The sequence below is a fragment of the Eptatretus burgeri genome, chromosome 6 (genome assembly GCF_056783735.1).
Source record: "Eptatretus burgeri isolate ZD-2024b chromosome 6, Ebu_testis_v1, whole genome shotgun sequence".
Taxonomy (NCBI): domain Eukaryota; kingdom Metazoa; phylum Chordata; class Myxini; order Myxiniformes; family Myxinidae; genus Eptatretus; species Eptatretus burgeri.
The window spans coordinates 4,139,316-4,159,028 of NC_140966.1; the positions used below are offsets into that span (position 1 = coordinate 4,139,316).

Sequence of the window (19,713 nt, forward strand, 5' to 3'; positions counted from 1 at the left end):
ATTGGAATTTCTTCACGATGAGCGGTTCGATCGACGTTGAGCGTGCAGCGCGCACGTACGTCATCACGCACGGCGCACGTACGTCATCACGCAAGTACAGTTCGTCGAAGAAAGCCGGCAAGATGGCGTACAGCATGGACACGTTTCCCGATCGCGGTGCGGTGAGCACCGGTACGGTTAAAACGTTGTATTGGGAGGCGCACCAAGTGAGAGCCTTAGTCACGCTGTGGACGGACGAAAGCGTTCAGCAGCAATTAAGGACATTCAGACGTAATGAATTGGTGTACTGCAATTTATCGGACGAGCTCGCCAAGATCGGCATTCAAAAAACGGCACAACAATGTCGAGAGAAGTTGAAGCGAATGAAGCAGGAGTACAGAAGGATTAAAAGTCACAACATGCAAAATGGCGCTGACTTTAAAACGAGCGAGTATTACGATGTGTTCGATGCGATGTTGGGGAACTGGCCCGAAGGAAGGATCATCCCTCAGCCTGGGACAAGCGCAGACTCGCAATCTGCAGAAGGTAAGACATTTTACAACCGACTCGTCCTTTGTTACCACAAGGTGTATCAGCTGAGTGTCCGCAGCGTGGCTGTGGTACGTTTTATGGTGCTTTGGGTCGAAATTTTTTTTTTCCGATTGTAGCGAAATCTAATATTGATCGGTGAAATGTTTTCTTAGCGATTTAAGTGAAACCTGATAACAATTAAGTTAAAAAAAAAAAAACTTTCAACGTAAATTTTGTGTCCATCACGACTCGGTAAGCTACGTCACGTTTCAGTGCTCTTTGTAATTGAAGAAGAAGAGGCCTGAGACAAAAAAAAATGGCGTCCCGAGATGGCGTGGTTGCTCCACAGCTTTATACATCGCGGGCCAAATAATCTCGTCAAGTAAAGGCGTGTCATCATTTGGGCTTCTGAAAGTATCCAAAACTAATTATGGTCTCACAGAATCTTATTGCTTTGGTTTTCCGTGAAATAATAATCAAAAAAAAATAATGTGAAGGACAGTTCGCAAAATGTCTCGGACGTGAGAGGAAGAACGTTTATTGTGATCGTTTTGAATCTCCGTGTGAATACCGTCGGATTATTGGTACACTGTACAATGTAGTTTGTCGGTGCGGGTGTCGTCCCTTTATCCATTGTGTTTTGGGGCTTCGATCTTCCCTGTCGGCTCCTCCTCTTCGCGTCTGTGAGAAAGAGGAAAATGATATTTGGCGCCACACGACGATTCATTCCCGGCGCGTGACACGCCCCGCGCTTGTCGTCAAACCGCTCTCTGATTGGCCGAGTCGAGGAGCTCGACCTATCCCGTGAGCCTTTGCGCGACCTTTCCTTCAAAAATGGCGTCCGACGCGGCGAAACGACCGTCCGTCAGTTGTTCGACTTGGACGCGATCCAGTACGAAAAACAAATCAAAAACATCAGCAAAAAAATCACCACCGGCGGCGAAGAAGACGAAGTACAACCGAGATGTTCGGAGGACCGTGCAGGCCGCGTGGTTCACAGAGTTTCCCTGGCTCCGGTTCAACAAAGACAGAAACCTGCTCCTCTGTAACTTGTGCGTGGAAGCGAAGAAAAGTAACGTCTTTACCTGCGGCAAGGAAGCCGTCAAACCCAAGAAGGACGACATGACGAAGCATTCCAAATCCTCGGACCACAGGGCCGCCGGTGAACGATTCGGTTCGGCGAACACGGTGCGAGCTCGGTCGGCGGTCAAGGATGTTCCTGACCGAGCCGAGCAAGGCTCAACTCGGAAACAATGGTCTTCAATCAACGTCCACATGTTCAATGTAAGTGGAGTGTTGGACACGGACCTTGTCGGTGTTTATATAATGAGTGAGTCATTATCTTCTTCTTCTTCTTCTTCGTCCTCTTCTTCCTCTTCATTATTATGATGATGATGCAGCGTCACAGGTCCTGACGACATGGAAATTCGATCTGATGTAACTGTGTTTTAAACGGCTCGAATGAAGAGGGACATGATTGGTGGAAGCTCGTTCCAGTGATGGAGTGTCCGTGGAAGGAAACGCTGTCTGAGTCCCAACCAGGTGGTCGATCAAATCTCGGGAAAAGCGCAGACACGTTCGACTTCTTGCATCACCCTGTTTTTAAACACTTGGACCTTGTTAATCTCCACCAAGCCGTTCTTCATCTTCAACAGCATATGAATTCCTTCCTTCCGTCCTTCCTTCCTTCCGTCCTTCCTTCCTTCCGTCCTTCCTTCCGTCCTTCCTTCCTTCCGTCCTTCCTTCCTTCCGTCCTTCCTTCCTTCCGTCCTTCCTTCCTTCTGTCCTTCCGTCCTTCCTTCTGTCCTTCTGTCCTTCCGTCCTTCTGTCCCGTCCTTCCTTCCGTCCTTCCTTCCTTCCGTCCCGTCTTTCCATCCTTCCTTCCTTCCATCCTTCCATTATTCCTTCATTCTGTCCGTCCGTCCGTTCGTCTGTCCTTCCTTCCTTCTTTCTTTCCTTCCTTCCTTCTTCCCGTCCTTCCTTCTTCCCGTCCTTCCTTCTTCCCGTCCTTCCTTCTTCCCGTCCTTCCTTCTTCCCGTCCTTCCTTCTTCCCGTCCTTCCTTCTTCCCGTCCTTCCTTCTTCCCGTCCTTCCTTCTTCCCGTCCTTCATTCTTCCCGTCCTTCCTTCCGTCCTTCCTTCCGTCCTTCCTTCCTTCCATCCTTCCGTCCATCCTTCCGTCCATCCTTCCGTCCATCCTTCCGTCCTTTCCTTCTGTCCCTTTCTTCCGTCCTTTCCGTCCTTCCTGCCTTCCTTCCGTCCGTTATTCCATCCGTCCGTCATTCCTTCATTCTGTCCTTCCATGCTTCCTTCCGTCATTCCTTCATTCTGTCCGTCCTTCCTTCCTTCCGTCCTTCCTTCCTTCCTTCCGTCCCTTCCTTCCTTCCGTCCCTTCCTTCTGCCGTCCCTTCCTTCTGCCGTCCCTTCCTTCTGCCGTCCCTTCCTTCTGCCGTCCCTTCCTTCTGCCGTCCCTTCCTTCTGCCGTCCCTTCCTTCCTGCCGTCCCTTCCTTCCTGCCGTCCCTTCCTTCCTTCCGTCCCTTCCTTCTGCCGTCCCTTCCTTCTGCCGTCCCTTCCTTCTGCCGTCCCTTCCTTCTGCCGTCCCTTCCTTCTGCCGTCCCTTCCTTCTGCCGTCCCTTCCTTCTGCCGTCCCTTCCTTCTGCCGTCCCTTCCTTCTGCCGTCCCTTCCTTCTGCCGTCCCTTCCTTCTGCCGTCCGTCCTTCTGCCTTCCGTCCTTCCTTCTGCCTTCCGTCCTTCCTTCTGCCTTCCGTCCTTCCTTCTGCCTTCCGTCCTTCCTTCTGCCTTCCGTCCTTCCTTCTGCCTTCCGTCCTTCCTTCTGCCTTCCGTCCTTCCTTCTGCCTTCCGTCCTTCCTTCTGCCTTCCGTCCTTCCTTCTGCCTTCCGTCCTTCCTTCTGCCTTCCGTCCTTCCTTCTGCCTTCCGTCCTTCCTTCTGCCTTCCGTCCTTCCTTCTGCCTTCCGTCCTTCCTTCTGCCTTCCGTCCTTCCTTCTGCCTTCCGTCCTTCCTTCTGCCTTCCGTCCTTCCTTCTGCCTTCCGTCCTTCCTTCTGCCTTCCGTCCTTCCTTCTGCCTTCCGTCCTTCCTTCTGCCTTCCGTCCTTCCTTCTGCCTTCCGTCCTTCCTTCTGCCTTCCGTCCTTCCTTCTGCCTTCCGTCCGTCCTTCTGCCTTCCGTCCGTCCTTCTGCCTTCCGTCCGTCCTTCTGCCTTCCGTCCGTCCTTCTGCCTTCCGTCCGTCCTTCTGCCTTCCGTCCGTCCTTCTGCCTTCCGTCCGTCCTTCTGCCTTCCGTCCGTCCTTCTGCCTTCCGTCCGTCCTTCTGCCTTCCGTCCGTCCTTCTGCCTTCCGTCCGTCCTTCTGCCTTCCGTCCGTCCTTCTGCCTTCCGTCCGTCCTTCTGCCTTCCGTCCGTCCTTCTGCCTTCCGTCCGTCCTTCTGCCTTCTTCCCGTCCTTCCTTCTTCCCGTCCGGCCGTCCTTCTTTCTTTCCGGCCGTCCTTCCTTCTGTCCGTCTGTCATTCCGTCATTCCTTCCTTCCGTCATTACGTCCTTCCTTCCTTCCTTCCTTCCTTCCGTCCTCCATCACGGTGATTGCCGTGTTTTACCATCTGTGAATCGATAAGCGAGTCCTCACAGACGAATCGTCTTTGTTTACGAACGTGGCACCTTCATGGTATTGTGGGAAACCTTCAGCTCAACGTATGTTGTGGCGAATACAGAGAATCTTCTCTTTAAATCACTACGTGCGCCTTTATTTCCAACGAGTAAAGGTACCCAGCGTTGCCGGGCAACACCCCCTTCCGGCCAGACTCCCACCCCACCACTTCCTACCCCACTCCCACTCCCCTTCCTCTCCCACCTCCCACATAGGAATTTTCGCAGGGTGTATAATGCATATTAAAGCGAACGTGAACATAACTTCTAAAAAAAAAAAAACTCTCGGCAATGTCCCTGGTGACCTCCTGACTAATTAATTATTTATAGATAGCACAGTACCCATCCTATGGATGGGTCACGTTTTTCTCTATGTCCATCTACAAAATATGTAGTTTTACATGTTTGGATGTTTTGTTACCATGGATGATGTCATCGGTTGGTCAAAGTCCCCCTCCCCCTCCCCCTCCTGCCTCCACCCCATCTCTCTTTATCACCACTGGAAAGGCAATGGCAAACTGCCCAGTGTATTCCTCGTCACGAGACTGTTTCGGCAGCACCGGCACCCTGGAGAGGTTGTTGAGTTTCGCATCAATATTGAGATGAACTATATTTTATTGTTTGGTGTTTTAATACAAACATAGTGTGAATTTTGAGATCATACTGCTGTTTATGAAATCCTGTATCTGCCAGTTGTTGTTTTCTTCGGCATGTTGGCTCTCTCTCTCCAAGTAATGATTGACTGACTAAGAGTCGCAGTACAAGGTATAATTGATCACTGTTTTGGAATTGTTTGTAATTTATATAGGCTTGTGGTATACTCGTACATGTTGTTCTGATTATTACTCGGAGGAAGCTGAAAATATACCTGCCTTGATCACTCCAGATGATTGTGAGTTTTGTGATGCTGTACTTGGTGTTTGTTGCATTTTTATTAAATTGTGTGGTGTGCCCGACCCCTTCGGTGCCCCCCCCACCGAACACGTGTCTCCCGCCTCCCCCCCCCAGGCAGTGTGCCCCCTCCCATCTGCATGTGCTCCCCCTGTCCTGTATCCTGTATGCATGTCTCCCCCCCACCCTATCCGTATGTCCTGTTCATATGCCCCGTCCTCCTGTGCGTTTCGCCGCTCCATCCCTCCCCCCCTAATCCGTGTCTCTCCCCCACAGTTCCATATGTGCTTGCCCCCCTCTCTCTGCCACCCCAGTTTGTGTGCGCGCATGTGTCCGTCCATGTCACTCTCACTGGAATAGCCTTTCCTGTCCTTTCTATAAGGGGCGAGGTTAATGACTCCTCAGAATGTCATAGCCGTGGGTAGGTAGCCTAAATCGAGAATGTCAGTCGTCTTTTTTTTGTCGTGTTTCTGAGTAATTTGGTTTTTCATGTTAAGTTAGCTGGTCCTTGTGGTCAGGTGCTGCAGTTCTTGCCATCCTCCCTCTAGGCGATGTATGGGGCAGTCTTGCACAAGATGATCTGCGGTCTGGGAGAGGCCACATTCGCGGTCGGGTGAGTCAGCAAGGTCCCAGGAGAACATGTTGTGATGGAATCTGCCAACGCCCGTTCAGCGCCGGTTAAGGCGACACCATTCCTTCCTAGGCAGATCACAACCAGGGGCTTGGTGGAACAGGGAAGGTGTAGACGGCAGCTGGGTTGGTAGGTACGCCATTGCTTCATCTGCCACATGTGTTTGTTCAGGCCATCATCTACTGTGATATCAGTTTGAGCTATTCTCGTGAAGGGCTTGTGGCTCTTCATTCTTTTTGGGTCGTGGTGGGGGGAGAATCGGGGGGGGGGGGGTTGAGGTGGGGTAGATCTTCTTTTGAACTACTTCTGCAAGGGGTCGGGGTTCCAAAATGCATTGAGGCCTGCTTGTCTAATGTGATTGGGATGGATGCCCGTAATGACTGGGAGTCGGGTGAAGGCATCCACCGATGACCCTTAAATAAAAGTTTTGTTGCACATCTACCTTCTTCTTGTGGTGGTTCCTTCCCCATGTGGACATACAGTATTCTGCAGGGGCACGTACCAAGGCAAGGTGCGTAAGTGGGGAAATCGGCTCCCCAGTCATTGCCCAACTTCTCTGCAGATAAGGTTAACTCTCACAGCTGTTTTCCCTCCTACCATCTCTGCATGCTGCCTGAAGGTCAGGGACCAGTCCATTTGCACACCATTGTAGGTAGGAACATGTGTGAAGGGAAGTCGGATATTATTAAACTTGACTTCTCGCTGCCTGTCTGCGTTACTGTTCTGAAAGTGGAAAACAGAGTAAGGCTGACCTCTGGACGTTGAGATGTCGGCGCCCTTGGTGGTCACAGGCCTGAGAAGCAACGTCACGTCTAAGAGTGGCCTCAACTTCCTCAAATAACTTTCTCGGATGCAGGATTGCATGGTCATCGGTGTAGGCAAGTTTGGTACTTCTCGTCTCGGGTAGGTCTGGTGTGTTCACATTGAACTGCAAGGCCGCAAAGACTGACCCCTGCGAAACTCCATTCTTGAGGCTGCAGGTTCTGCTGGTTTGTCCGTAAAGGTAGACTCTGAAGCAGCGGGTTGAAGATCAAGATTTAGATAAAGTGGACTAAGTGGTGTTCCTGTAGTATCTCCTGCAGCTTCCGAAGCAGGCCATGGTGCCACACTGCGTCATATGCAGCTGAAGACAAATCAAAGAAGACAGCCCCACAATTCTGGTTTGATTCAAAGGCAGTCTCAACAAGGTCAGTTGCAGCTAGAATCTGATCTTCAGTGCTCCGATTCTTCCTGAAGCTTGCTTCTTCTGGTACGAGTGCTGCCTCAACAAGTGGTTTTGTCCTCTTACAGATGAGCCTCTCAAGGACCTTGAATGGGACAGATAGAAGCGATATCGGCCTGTGACTCTCTGGACTGTCTCTGGGCTTGTTGGCGTTTAGGGTGGTTACAACCTTGGCCCTCTTCCAGAGCTTTGGAATCCTAAGTGAGGAGAGGCAGTAGGACATATGAAGCACCTGACTAAGCCAGTGTCTTCAACTGCTCTGCATGAATGTTATCGGGTCTGGTTGCTTTCCCACATTTCAAGCTTTCCAGGACAAACTTGAATTCCTTTGTACTGAGGTCAACAGCCAATCCACGGTCAGCAAGATTGTACTGTCGAGAAGTCCTTCAGTTTGTCATTTACTTTGCAGGAAAATGCTCTGTCTCATTTGGGGTGGTGGCCATTGCTGATGAGAATTCTTGCTGTGCAGTCAGGGGACGCTGGGTATGCTGGCGTCTTCACTGATCTGCCAGAAAGGCGGATCACCATTTTCCATGCTCTCTGGCTGGAGTGAGTGAAGTTGATGGTTGTTAATGTTTCCTGCCATCTGGATATGCGAGCCTCATTGAGTCTGGACTCGAGTTCAGCTGCAGCAGTGCTTTCCTCTTCATTGCTCGTGCGGTCTTGACCGTGTTGTGCAAGCGCTCACATTTGGGATCCCATCCAGGAAATGTACACCTTCCGATGATCATGAGGGATGCACCTCTTGGAAATTGCCATAATAGATTGGCCAAAGGCAGCAAAGCCGGCATCAACATCCTCAGAGTCGGGAGCAGGGAGTGAGTTTCCTGCTTTCATTGTTAGATCAGATAACATCTCCCAATGAGCTTTTCTGAAGTTCAAGCACTTAGTAGGTAAGGTAGGAGTGGGAGAAACGATGGGAGCATACTTGATGAGAACTGGGAGTTTGGGAAATGTTCTGACCTTGTCCTTTGAGGGGTGGGTGAGGAGTTACCCTTCCACCAGGCAAAATCAGGTTTGTCAGGCGTGGGTACCTCAGTGGCTTGAGTCGAAAGTCACAGTTTCTAGTCAATCAAAAAGCAACTTGAGGTCAGATTTGGAGGCCCAAAATCACACGAGGTTTTCTCGCCAAAGTGAGGGCGAATTGTGTCAACAATCAACAAAAACGGGGAAAATGAATCAATCTTCTTGGCTTGCTGAATTGCTCTCCTCCAATTTTATTACAACATACTGCAATTGCGGCAGCCTCACTGAGTACTTGAATCTTGACTGAGTGTATGTGTATGCTATTGTGTTTTGTGTGTGAGTGGAATGCAGTTTCTTCGCAGCTTTGCTTTATGATACGAGTGACACTTAACTGCTTTTCACATTTATTATACCAGTGCACCCACTCTCTATGGGAGCAGCAGGAAAGGTTCTGTTATTGTCCTCTCTGGGGGTATGTAGATTACAGGAGAAACTAGAGGGGGAGCACTCGGTGGAGTGCAAAACCTCCTCCACCAATACTGCGAGGTCACTCAAGTGAAGCTGATATCCTATTCATTCAATTTGACGTCAACAGTGCTCACAGAGTTATAGTTTGCAACTTTCCCTTTTACTTTTAACTTTTACATACTCAATTCATTCGTCATAACTGGATTCCTTGAGACAGAAATTGATTTTACGTGGGTATATCCACCTGAAGTTCCAAAATCAGCCGTAATTATAATTTTGGCATGTTTTTTTGTTGGAAATCACTTATAACATGAAGAAATGCAAAAAAAAAAAATCGAAATTTTGTTGAAAAAAAAGGTTGCAAAAATTTTTTTTCCTCCAACAACTTTTTTTTGGGGGGGGGGGGGGTTGGAAATCACTTAAAACATGTAGAAATGCAAAAAAATAAAAATTCAAATATTTTTTCAAAATGGCCACCATAGCGGCCATATTGGATTTTGGACCAAGTCCAAAATCTAATGGCATGATCCTAAGACCATACCTAATCTCCCCACCAGGTTTCGTCGAAATCCGTCGAGGAGTTTTTCCGTAATACTGTTCACAAACAAACAAACAAGCAGTCATAGACTGGTACTTACGAAATCGTCAACTTGACCTCTGACCTTGTCTAATAAAAGCTGTCTCTCGAGAAGGTAGCGACGCAAACCAGAAGTTTCTACGATGATTCTGTATCAAACCATCAAAAATCGTAACGTCGACCGAAGCAAAAATCTCCATTTCTCCACGCAATTATATTATACCTTAACGTCACTCAACGACGCGTCTGCTCGAGCGCACTGCATCATGGGACGACCCGTGACGCGGCGAGTGAAATATTTTTTATACAATTTTAAAACGTCTCCAAAACATCCGATTTTTACCAGAATTTCGACAACCGAGTTTTAAGCGTCCTAAGCGATCGCAAAAACCGAAAACAGAATTAAAATCGAAGTTAAAACGAACTCGTAACGTCGAGCGAAGCAAAAATACTCCATTTCTCCACATGAATTTACGGAATTATGTTTGACCTCACTGTGACTTGACCTTTGACTGATTTTGACCAAAATCTAATCAGCACTTGCCATCACCCTCCTGTATCACCTGGTGTAATTCGACATTGGTGGCTTCTTCCGTTCTTGAGTTATCGTGCCTACAAACAAACAAACAAACGGAAGTCATCAATATACTTACGATATCTTTAGATTTCGTAAGTAACAAACAGAAAGGGGTGAAAACGGTAACCTCCGATCTTCGATAGCGGAGGTTAATAAGCTCGGGTCCGTTAGTCTGTGGGAGACACGATAAGCGTATGGTGCCTCCTGTAACGTTGGGTTTCTTCCCTTTCGGTTTGGTGTTAAACAGCAGCAGCGACTGTTTAAAAATGTAATTGTACAAGTTTGTGGTTTATTATATATACATATTTTTTTACTTCCAGTCGGAGTGTCCCACAAAACGTCACGAGAAGCTATTTTTTACGTGTTCACACGACGTTTGTCCAAGGAGGCAAAACCCCTTGGGGAGGGGGGAGATATTATTCGTTTTTATATTGTTTTGAAATAATAATATTGTTACGGTTGTGGAAATTCGCAATACACCATAAAGGGTCCTTAGATCAGTTATGACGCTAAGTTTATGTGCAGATAGTTCCCCACCGTTGTTTAAAGGAAATTTCCGTGTTCACAGGGCTGTGATCCTTTGAGTTAGCCGTTTTTCTTTTCTCTATCATTATTTTGGACCAATCATCCCCCAACAACCAAATTGCCACCACCAACGACACCCCCAAACAACTACACCAAACCACCACCACCTTCGCCCCTTCACCTCCACAACCCCACTCCCCAAACATCGCCTGACCTCCATTCTCAAACGACGCCCGCCAACAACCAAATCGCCACCACCAACACCCTTCCCAAACCACCACAGCAAACTCCCACCACCTTCGCCTTTCTACCGAACGTTGTGCCATGGGTTGTGAATGGGATCCTTTCGAAGAAGAAATCTGATCAGGAATCATTCACGCCCACTTTTCATCCGTCCAATGGCTGAGCATCAGGTGGTGTAGCCCCGCCTCCAAACCCGCTGTGATCCACAAATTTACATATGCACTCCTCCACCGGCCTATATAAGCGTGAGCACAACGCAGCTCGAGCAGTGGCAGCGTCGGTGGGGCAGAGTCGGGAGATGGAGCTCGAAGCAGACGGGGAAAGGCAGTCGGGGTCGATCGGAGGAAGGAGACTGAGCTCGGCGCTGAAGCCTTAAGGCAGACGGGGGCCGATCGACGGAGAGGAAGGAGCTTGGAGCTCAGGTCGAAGTTGAGGGGCGAGGAGGGCGAGTTGCTGAGTGGAGCAGGGATGCGGAGGAGGGCTCAGAGGCGAACCAGAGGGCTGAGTGGGGACTGCCGCCAGAGAAGGGGCGTAGTGGAGGCCACAACCAGGAGGAGTTCGCCGGAGCCAGTGCGGTCCAGAGCGTCAAATCGTTGGATGGAGCGTCAGCAATTCCCCTCTCCCTTACCGAGCTCCGCGCTAAGAAAGCGCCGGTAACCCCGTCCGTTCCCCTCCCCAACCGTGGTGCCGAAGGTGAAACACGTGCCTGCGCGGAGAACGCCGGAGAGAGCTCACCGGCCACGCCAGGGGCACAAAGTCCGGCGCGGATACGCTGACATTGCGGCTTGCACGCCATCACGCCACGAAGACGCGGGTAAGACCCTTCAGTCTCGTGGACCTGGTCGCTCATCCAGGTTCCACGCACATTTGGTTCACGGAACTGTCTGCCAGCCTTGCCTTTGAGGGTGGCTTTTTCCTTTGCTTTTGTGTAAATGCATGTGCTGGCACCGTCTTGTGAAGTAAAACTGTTTAAGCAATTGTGTGAATAAATATTCGGTTTTAACTCTGCCTTTGCTTGCTTTCATTGCTTTCACTGTTATATGTGCATGATTTTCTGTATGGCTGTAAAATACGTGCCTTGTCTGAGTGTGAAATAAATGTGCTTGTTGAACTGTTCCCCGTTTCGTTGCGTCCTTTCCCTTGTTTGAAAGTTCCATCTTGCATCACGGAAGGAATTGGTAGAAGGGTGTAAGCACCCAGTAAATAGAATCACATCTGTCGGGGTCAGCGATAACACCGCTCGGTTATCACTGAAGCACGGAACGGATCGCTTAAGCGGTTCGTGTCCTAGGCCGGCCAGCGGCGAGGTACGATCGCCCGGTTAACTACTCGCGCAGGTACTTAGGTCGGTTGAGTTTGGCGAACAACCCTATCCTGCGCGGGTGGCCGATTGGCACGATTGTGGTGTGGTCGAAAGACCCACCCTTGACTAGCTCCTGGCGGTAGTTCCAAGGAGGGTCACGACTGAATTGTCCGTTCCGGTGGGCGACGCGGTCGCGATTCGAGTTACGTGGCTGATCGCACGCCGGGCAGACCGAAATTCTTTACAATATTATGCTTTATCATTGCTGTTATTACTTCCACCATTGTGATGGACGGAGTTTATGCTTTCACTTCTGTCTGTCTGTGTTTTTGCATAGGATATCTCAAAAAGTTGTCAATGGATTTGTTTGAATTTTGGAGGACAGGTTCGGTGTGTGACAATGACGAATTGATTACATTTTGGTGAAGATCCAGACACTGATCCGGATACGAGAATTTCTTCAGTGATTATTCATTATTGAGAGACGGGGCCAAAAACTTTGCACAGCACGATATATCAAAGTTGTGGACGGATCCGGACAAAACTTGGTGGACATGGCTATTTGCTCTCCGTTGACCCAGATACGGCCAAGCTTAACCAAACATCCAGTGTCGTTGCAATTCCCCAAAAACATGGATTTTAATTGCCACACCGTCGAGTGGAAGACACAAATTAAATGGAACCTTTATTTTCATTTTTATTTGAATAGATTTTTTATTTTTATTTTTTGAGATTATAATGTTGCAAGTTTTTTATTTTTAATTACTTCTTGGGTTTTCTGTTAACTGCCATCAATCGGCATTCTTATTGTTGTGAATTGCATACATCATACTGTGGGTTTATTTTATTTTTTCACTTCTGTGATCGTGATAGCAGGACCAGTAGCAATGTAAACAGGTGTGGTGTGTGCCTGGCAGGCTGTGGATGAAATGGAATCCTTCTCGACCTGGCTGCAGGATCATGGTCTCAGACGGGAGACTGCCCAAGCAGTGATTAGGGAGCTGGGCATTGAGTGCTATGAGAGTCTCCGTGCCTGTGCCGAGCCAGCCTCTGTGAGAGCTGAGCTTTTCTCCCTTGCCAGACAGAAATTACCCTTTGCCATATATGCTGAGCTTCGCTGCTTTGTGGAGTCCAACTGGGAGACCCGAGGCTCCTGCTCTGCAGGCTTTGTGCCAGTGGATGTGCTGCACTCCATGCTGCTTGCATTGGGCCAGGAGCTTACCAACTGTGCACAAAAGCTCGTTTCCCTGCAAAGTGGTCCTGCAACGTATGGAGACACAAGTGAAAGGCTCAGCAGTACTAATGGCACATATGGGATTGAGACCATGGATGGATACACCCTTCCATCCCAAAAGGAAAACATTACTCCAGAATCTGGTAGGTTAATGGGTTGGCCCATTATTCTTCCCATCTAAACCTTTGGCTAATGGTGCTGGGAGTCCATGTTCTAATATCATGTACAATAATATCGTTGTGTTTGTCCATTATCTACAATGTCCTTATACTTTCTGTATAAAGCCTGGTGTTGGCTTTGTGGTTCGGGTGGCGGCTTGGGATCCGAGGGTCCTGAGTTTAAGCCCTGTTTGCCGCTGAATTAAAATACACCAGGAGGTTGACTCAGCCTGTCATCCTTCCGAGGTGAATAAAATGAGCACCAGTGCACTGGTAAGGGGGACACTGTATCAGCGGCATAGCCGCATCCCAACCAATGATGCAACCAGCAGCTACAGGTTGCACTCGATAGAGAGACTTCATGTAAAGCATACCGATGCCTTTTTAGTTTCTTTGCCTCCGTAGGTAAAGGCACAGAGAGATTGTTTTGAGATTGTTCGTCCATCCGTCCGTCTGTTATTTCATTTTATTTTTTATGATTTAATTTATTTTTGTTACCATCGTAACTTGTGAACCACTAAAAAGAGTTCAACCAAATGTGGCACAAGTGATGAATGTTATACAAAATTTAACTGACTCAATCTTGGGATCAACAGATCAAGGGTCATGTCTTGAAACTCATTTTGCAGATCATAACTGGAGTTGGCAGCATCTGATGTCTCTCTTCGACTTATCTCTCTTCTCTCTCGTGTTCTCTCTCTCATGTGACCTTTCATTGAGATTGAACGCAAGAATGGTTGACATCTAATTTGAGCTGAAGCATATCCATCGACACATTCACTGTGTGTGTGTGTGTGTGTGTGTGTGTGTGTGTGTGTGTGTGTGTGTGTGTGTGTGTGTGTGTGTGTGTGTGTGTGTGTGTGTGTGTGTGTGTGTTGTTACGGTTGTGGAAATTCACAGAACACCATTCAGGCTTCCCAGAGATCAGTTATGTCGATAAGTGTGTGCTCAGATTAGATTTCCCCACCGATGTTTCAAGGGATTTATTCGTGTAACCGGGCTGTGATCTTCGAGTCAGCCATTATTCTTTTGCTATCTTTATTTTGGAACAACCACGACTTCAACAACCACATCCGCCTCTCAACAACCACGCCATCCCAACTACAGCGCCAACCACGACATCTCTTCACCATCTCCTCAACAATATCTCCACAAACACACATCGCCTCACCTTCATCTCCATTGCGCCGCCATCTTTTCATCAGCAACGTCGAATCCCAACGAACAACATCTCTGCCACCAGACGCGGGACTCCCTTCTTGGGGCGGGAGCCGATGATTCCTGCAACGTCCGCGTGGTTGATTATTTTACCCACGTCCGCTCTCTCCGCGTTTCGCGAAGAGATCGGATCATAATCGCAAAAGGGTCGGAGCCAGCGGGGGGGGGGGGGGGGTGAGAGGTGAGAGATCAAACGCACTCACGGACCCCATATAAAGGCGCGCTGAACGCCAAGCAAGCAGTCTGTCGGGGAGCTGCAGAGAGTGGAAGTCTGGAGTCGAGCTGGCGTCGAGTCGGAGGAAGCCAGCAGCCTGCCAAGGTTCGAGTCCAGTGGAGGGCAGTCGGGGTCGTCGGAGCGCAGCCAAGCCTGCCCTGCCGCGCGAACTGCGGGAAGGTGGAGAAAGCCGGAGAGAGGTCGCCAACGCTGAGGAACGGGCGGGCTCTTAAAAGAGCATCAACTCTCGAAAGGGAAAAGGCCCGTTCGTTCCTCGGAGGCGTCGTCGGCTCGGCCCGAACGGCGGGGCCTGGGCCAACCAAGTCGCGCAGCGCCAACTGCTGTGTCGACGAAACGTCGAGGGTCAACCAGCGAGTCACCACGAAGGTGGCAGGTAACCAGCATGGCCTCTCGGAGCTCTTGCGGTCTCCACAGCTCCATGAATATTAAAGGCCTACGGGTCCAGTCTGCCCCTTTCCTTTCCTGGGGTTTTTCTTTGTATGAATGTCGTGGTGCCTTGTCCGTCAAGTAATGAACTGTTAAGTGATTGTGTACATAAAAATGGAATGGTTGTAGTTCTTTGTCTTGCTCATTCCTACATTGCTTTATTGAAATATAACAATATACCTTAGTATTCATGCGGGTAACCTACTGAGGGACTGTACCTCGGCGAAGGCCTGTTTTCGTTCCGTTCTGGGATAACCGAGCAGGTATTATCGCCGGACCCGATTCTTTTATCGGTATTCAAAAACCAACTACTATTCCGCGAGCAAGATAGCAGTTCAATCGGGGAAAAAGGACACGACGAATGGGTTACATTTAAACAAGCACATTTATTATACACGGATACATATATATTATTGCGGGGAAATATATATTATTCCTACATTGCTTTATTGACTACTTGATTGCATACGTGTTTGATTGCATACATGTATGACTGCTTACGTGTGAATGTTTACCTGTTCGTTGCGTCCTTTCACTCAATTGAACTGCCGTCATTGCGTTCGGGATATAGCTGGCTTTTAAATAGCCGATAAAGTAATCGGATCCGGCGGGGCTTGGCGATATACACCGCTTGGCAAATCGCAAACGGAGCGAGCTGCTGAAGCCCTCGTTTCCAAGCAGGTCCCATTGAGGTGTAAATCCCTGGCATTTCTGTCTGCGTGCATACTTAGGTAAATCGACAATTCGGCGATCGGACCCTGTCGCGTGTGGACAGAATAGTTGGCTGATTTACGGTGTGATTAAAAACATACCCGGAGCTGGATTTCGGCATAGATCCGAAAGCTGCGACTAGGTTTGCCACGCCCGGTGGGCGCGCGGCGGCGATTAGTTAAAAGCGGTCGCTCGCACGCCGGAGTGGTGAGAAACCACAACAATATATGTATATATATATATATATATATATATATATATATATATATATATATATGTATATGTATGTATATATGTATATATATATATATATGTATATGTATGTATATATGTATATATATATATATATGTATATATATATATATATATATGTATATATATGTATATATGTATATATATATATATATGTATGTATATATGTATATATATATGTATATATATGTATATATGTATATATATATATATATATATGTATATATGTATATATGTATATATATATGTATATATATGTATATATATATATATATATATGTATATATATATATATATATATGTATATATATGTATATATATGTATATATATATATTGTTACGAATTTACCGCCCGCCCAGCGTGCGAACGACCGCTTCCAACCGAATCGCAGTCGCGCGCCCACCGAACGGACAATGCAGTCGTGACTTCCCGGAACAACGCCGAGAACCAGTCAAGGGTGTGCCTTCAACGCACACCATGGCCCAGTCCGTATTCTACCCGCGCGTGACAGGGTCAATCGCCGAATATCGATATACCTTAGTATTCACGCGGGTAACCTACTGAGGGACTGTACCTCGGCGAAGGCCTGTTTTCGTTCCGTTCTGGGATAACCGAGCAGGTATTATCGCCGGACTCGATTCTTTTATCGGTATTCAAAAACCAACTACTATTCCGAGAGCAAGATAGCAGTTCAATCGGGGAAAAAGGACACGACGAATGGGTTACATTTAAACAAGCACATTTATTATACAAGCACATATGCAGTCAGGAATGCAAAACCCTAACATGTACGTATACAGAACAAAAGCAAAGCAAAAGGTGCTACGATGTCTATAAGCAATTATGTACAGTCACTTGTACGGTTTTACTTACGGGACTCGGCGCCACAACATTCACTCAAAAGAAAACAAGGAAAAGATCCCCTCAAAGACAAGGGAGTCAGACTGGGCCCGTGGGCCTTTATAACGTGGGGCTTTGATGACTGAAAGGGCCCCACGAGACCGTTGCAGGTTACCTGCACCCACGTGGTGCCTTGCTGGGCCGAGTCGCGACGTCCCGTCTCCACGGCAGCTAGCGTAGCCGCGGTTGCGCCCAGGCCTTGCCAAGTGGCAGGCGAGCTCTCTCCGGCTCTCCCCACACGCACGCGCAGGTTCGCGCCACACAGAAGCGCTGCGCCTCCAGCCCGCATCTCCTTTGCGATGCCCGGACCTCCACCGACTGACTGCTTCAAGCTCCTGACTCGGACACGAGCCCAGAACTTCACGCAGCTCCGGCAGAAGCAGCACAGCTCCTTCCGCGGCGTCCAGCGGCAGCAACGACAGAGAGAGAGCGAACGCTCCGTGCGCACTTTTTATTACCCACGCTCTGCCCCTCCGCTCTCGCCCCGCCTTCCTTCTAGAACATGCGGGAAACGTCGAGAACATGCGGGAAACTTCGAGAACATGCGGGAAACTTCGAGAACATGCGGGAAACTTCGAGAACATGCGGGAAACTTCGAGAACATGCGGGAAACTTCGAGAACATGCGGGAAACTTCGAGAACATGCGGGAAACTTCGAGAACATGCGGGAAACTTCGAGAACATGCGGGAAACTTCGAGAACATGCGGGAAACTTCGAGAACATGCGGGAAACTTCGAGAACATGCGGGAAACTTCGAGAACATGCGGGAAACTTCGAGAACATGCGGGAAACTTCGAGAACATGCGGGAAACTTCGAGAACATGCGGGAAACTTCGAGAACATGCGGGAAACTTCGAGAACATGCCGGAAACTTCGAGAACATGCCGGAAACTTCGAGAACATGCGGGAAACTTCGAGAACATGCCGGAAACTTCGAGAACATGCCGGAAACTTCGAGAACATGCCGGAAACTTCGAGAACATGCCGGAAACTTCGAGAACATGCCGGAAACTTCGAGAACATGCCGGAAACTTCGAGAACATGCCGGAAACTTCGAGAACATGCCGGAAACTTCGAGAACATGCCGGAAACTTCGAGAACATGCCGGAAACTTCGAGAACATGCCGGAAACTTCGAGAACATGCCGGAAACTTCGAGAACATGCCGGAAACTTCGAGAACATGCCGGAAACTTCGAGAACATGCCGGAAACTTCGAGAACATGCCGGAAACTTCGAGAACATGCCGGAAACTTCGAGAACATGCCGGAAACTTCGAGAACATGCCGGAAACTTCGAGAACATGCCGGAAACTTCGAGAACATGCCGGAAACTTCGAGAACATGCCGGAAACTTCCAGAACATGCCGGAAACTTCGAGAACATGCCGGAAACTTCCAGAACATGCCGGAAACTTCCAGAACATGCAGGAAACTTCCAGAACATGCAGGAAACTTCTCGAAGGAAGCGTTTTCCCGCCAAATTAGGGACGCGCGCCGCCGCAGTAGTTCTCTTTGTCCCTTGCAGGGTGGTGGTGTGAAGCAGTTGGTCCAAAATAACGATAGCAAAGAATAACGGCTAACTCAAAGATCACAGCCCTGTCCACATGAATAAACCCCATTAAACAACGGTGGGGAAATCTATCTGAACACACACTTAGCAATATAACTGAACTAAGGACCTTTATGGTGTTCTGGGAATTCCACAGCCGTAACAATATATATATATATATATATATATATATATATATATATATATATATATATATATATATATATATATATATATATATATATATATATATATATATATATATATATATATATATATATATATACACACTAATCTATCATGGAGTATTGTAGTACTCCATTGGAGGGATGGCATGGAAAATATATGACTGCCCCTTCAAATGTGTATAAATTGACACAGTCTACAATGGAATGAAGTCAAGCCTTACTTTTATTCTCGAGCCTTTTCACAACGACCAAGACCGATAAAGATGCAAGAATACATCACTAAAGTACCAAATCTGGAGATCACGAAACCACCAACGTTTCTTCAAACAGCCAATCACAACAATGGCTGAAGCGATTACGATGATTCTAACTTGAGGAAGTGACCATGTCTCTGGGGCATTGGACTCGAACTGAAGTGTTTTCCAAGAAATCAAACTTGTTTGGCAATCGGCATCCGTTCGCAGACTGGGAACCTCCAAATTAAGTAATTGATGTGTCTGCACTCGCTCAGGCTCTCTCCTGAATGTTTAGTATGATGTAATGCTGATGCAACAGCATATTATGCCTAATGTTGGCTTAATGGTTAGGGTGGTGGGCTTGGGATTCAAGGATCCTGAGTTCAAATCCTCCTCGGCTGTTAAATTAATACCAGGTGCGGTTGACTCTGCCTAACATCCTTCCGAGGTCGGCAAAATGAGTGCTACAATGCTGGTATACTGTGTTGGAGTGGCGACCCATCCAGGATTGTGCCCAATAACCAAGGAGGCTGCTTCGGCAGCACCAACGCTCTGCACAGAGTATGGTCCCGATGGATGGATGGATGGAGCAGCATATGGCCCAACGCAGGGAAGTGTGAGCCACGGTGTTTCAGGGAACCCTCATTGTAGAAAGTGATCATTGTGCCTAAATAGCTTAGTTAACAAAATTTTGGAGGAGATATTCTAAACAAGCGTTTGAAAATCTATAAAAAAAAATGTATGGTCTTCCTGGTCTATATTGAGTCCTTCATGTGCTCACTCTGGGGAATTTGTAATGAAGTTGTCAACAAGGGCCTGTTTTTTATTCTTACATTTGTAAATTAATGATACTTCTTGTAGGGCTGACATTATTTCAATTTTTATGCTAGTCTTGGTTCCCAGTATCACAAATAGCCCCAATATTATTTGAAAATAGAATTGGATCAGCTCGAAAAGGGTCTATCCATGTGAACTGACGGAAAACGTCGAAATTGACAATTTTCACACAAGAAGGCTTTTATTGGTGCCATAAAT

At 47.9% G+C, this 19,713-nt stretch overlaps 1 protein-coding gene across 6 annotated transcripts in view; it reads left to right on the forward strand.

The window, feature by feature from the left end:
* LOC147024143 (uncharacterized) overlaps window positions 1-19,713 on the forward strand; it is a 77,914-nt gene continuing 58,201 nt past the window's right edge. For 2 of the 6 annotated variants that reach the window (XM_085883757.1, XM_085883760.1), the window contains exons 1-3: window positions 85-525; window positions 5,607-5,671; window positions 12,488-12,947. In XM_085883757.1, coding sequence (XP_085739883.1) covers window positions 123-525; window positions 5,607-5,671; window positions 12,488-12,947 — 928 coding nt within the window. In that variant the 5' untranslated portion in view covers window positions 85-122. Of the gene's footprint in view, window positions 526-961; window positions 1,795-5,606; window positions 5,672-12,467; window positions 12,948-19,713 lie in introns of those variants that run through there. The other 4 variants (XM_085883763.1, XM_085883758.1, XM_085883762.1 and 1 more) reach the window with 4 other exon arrangements.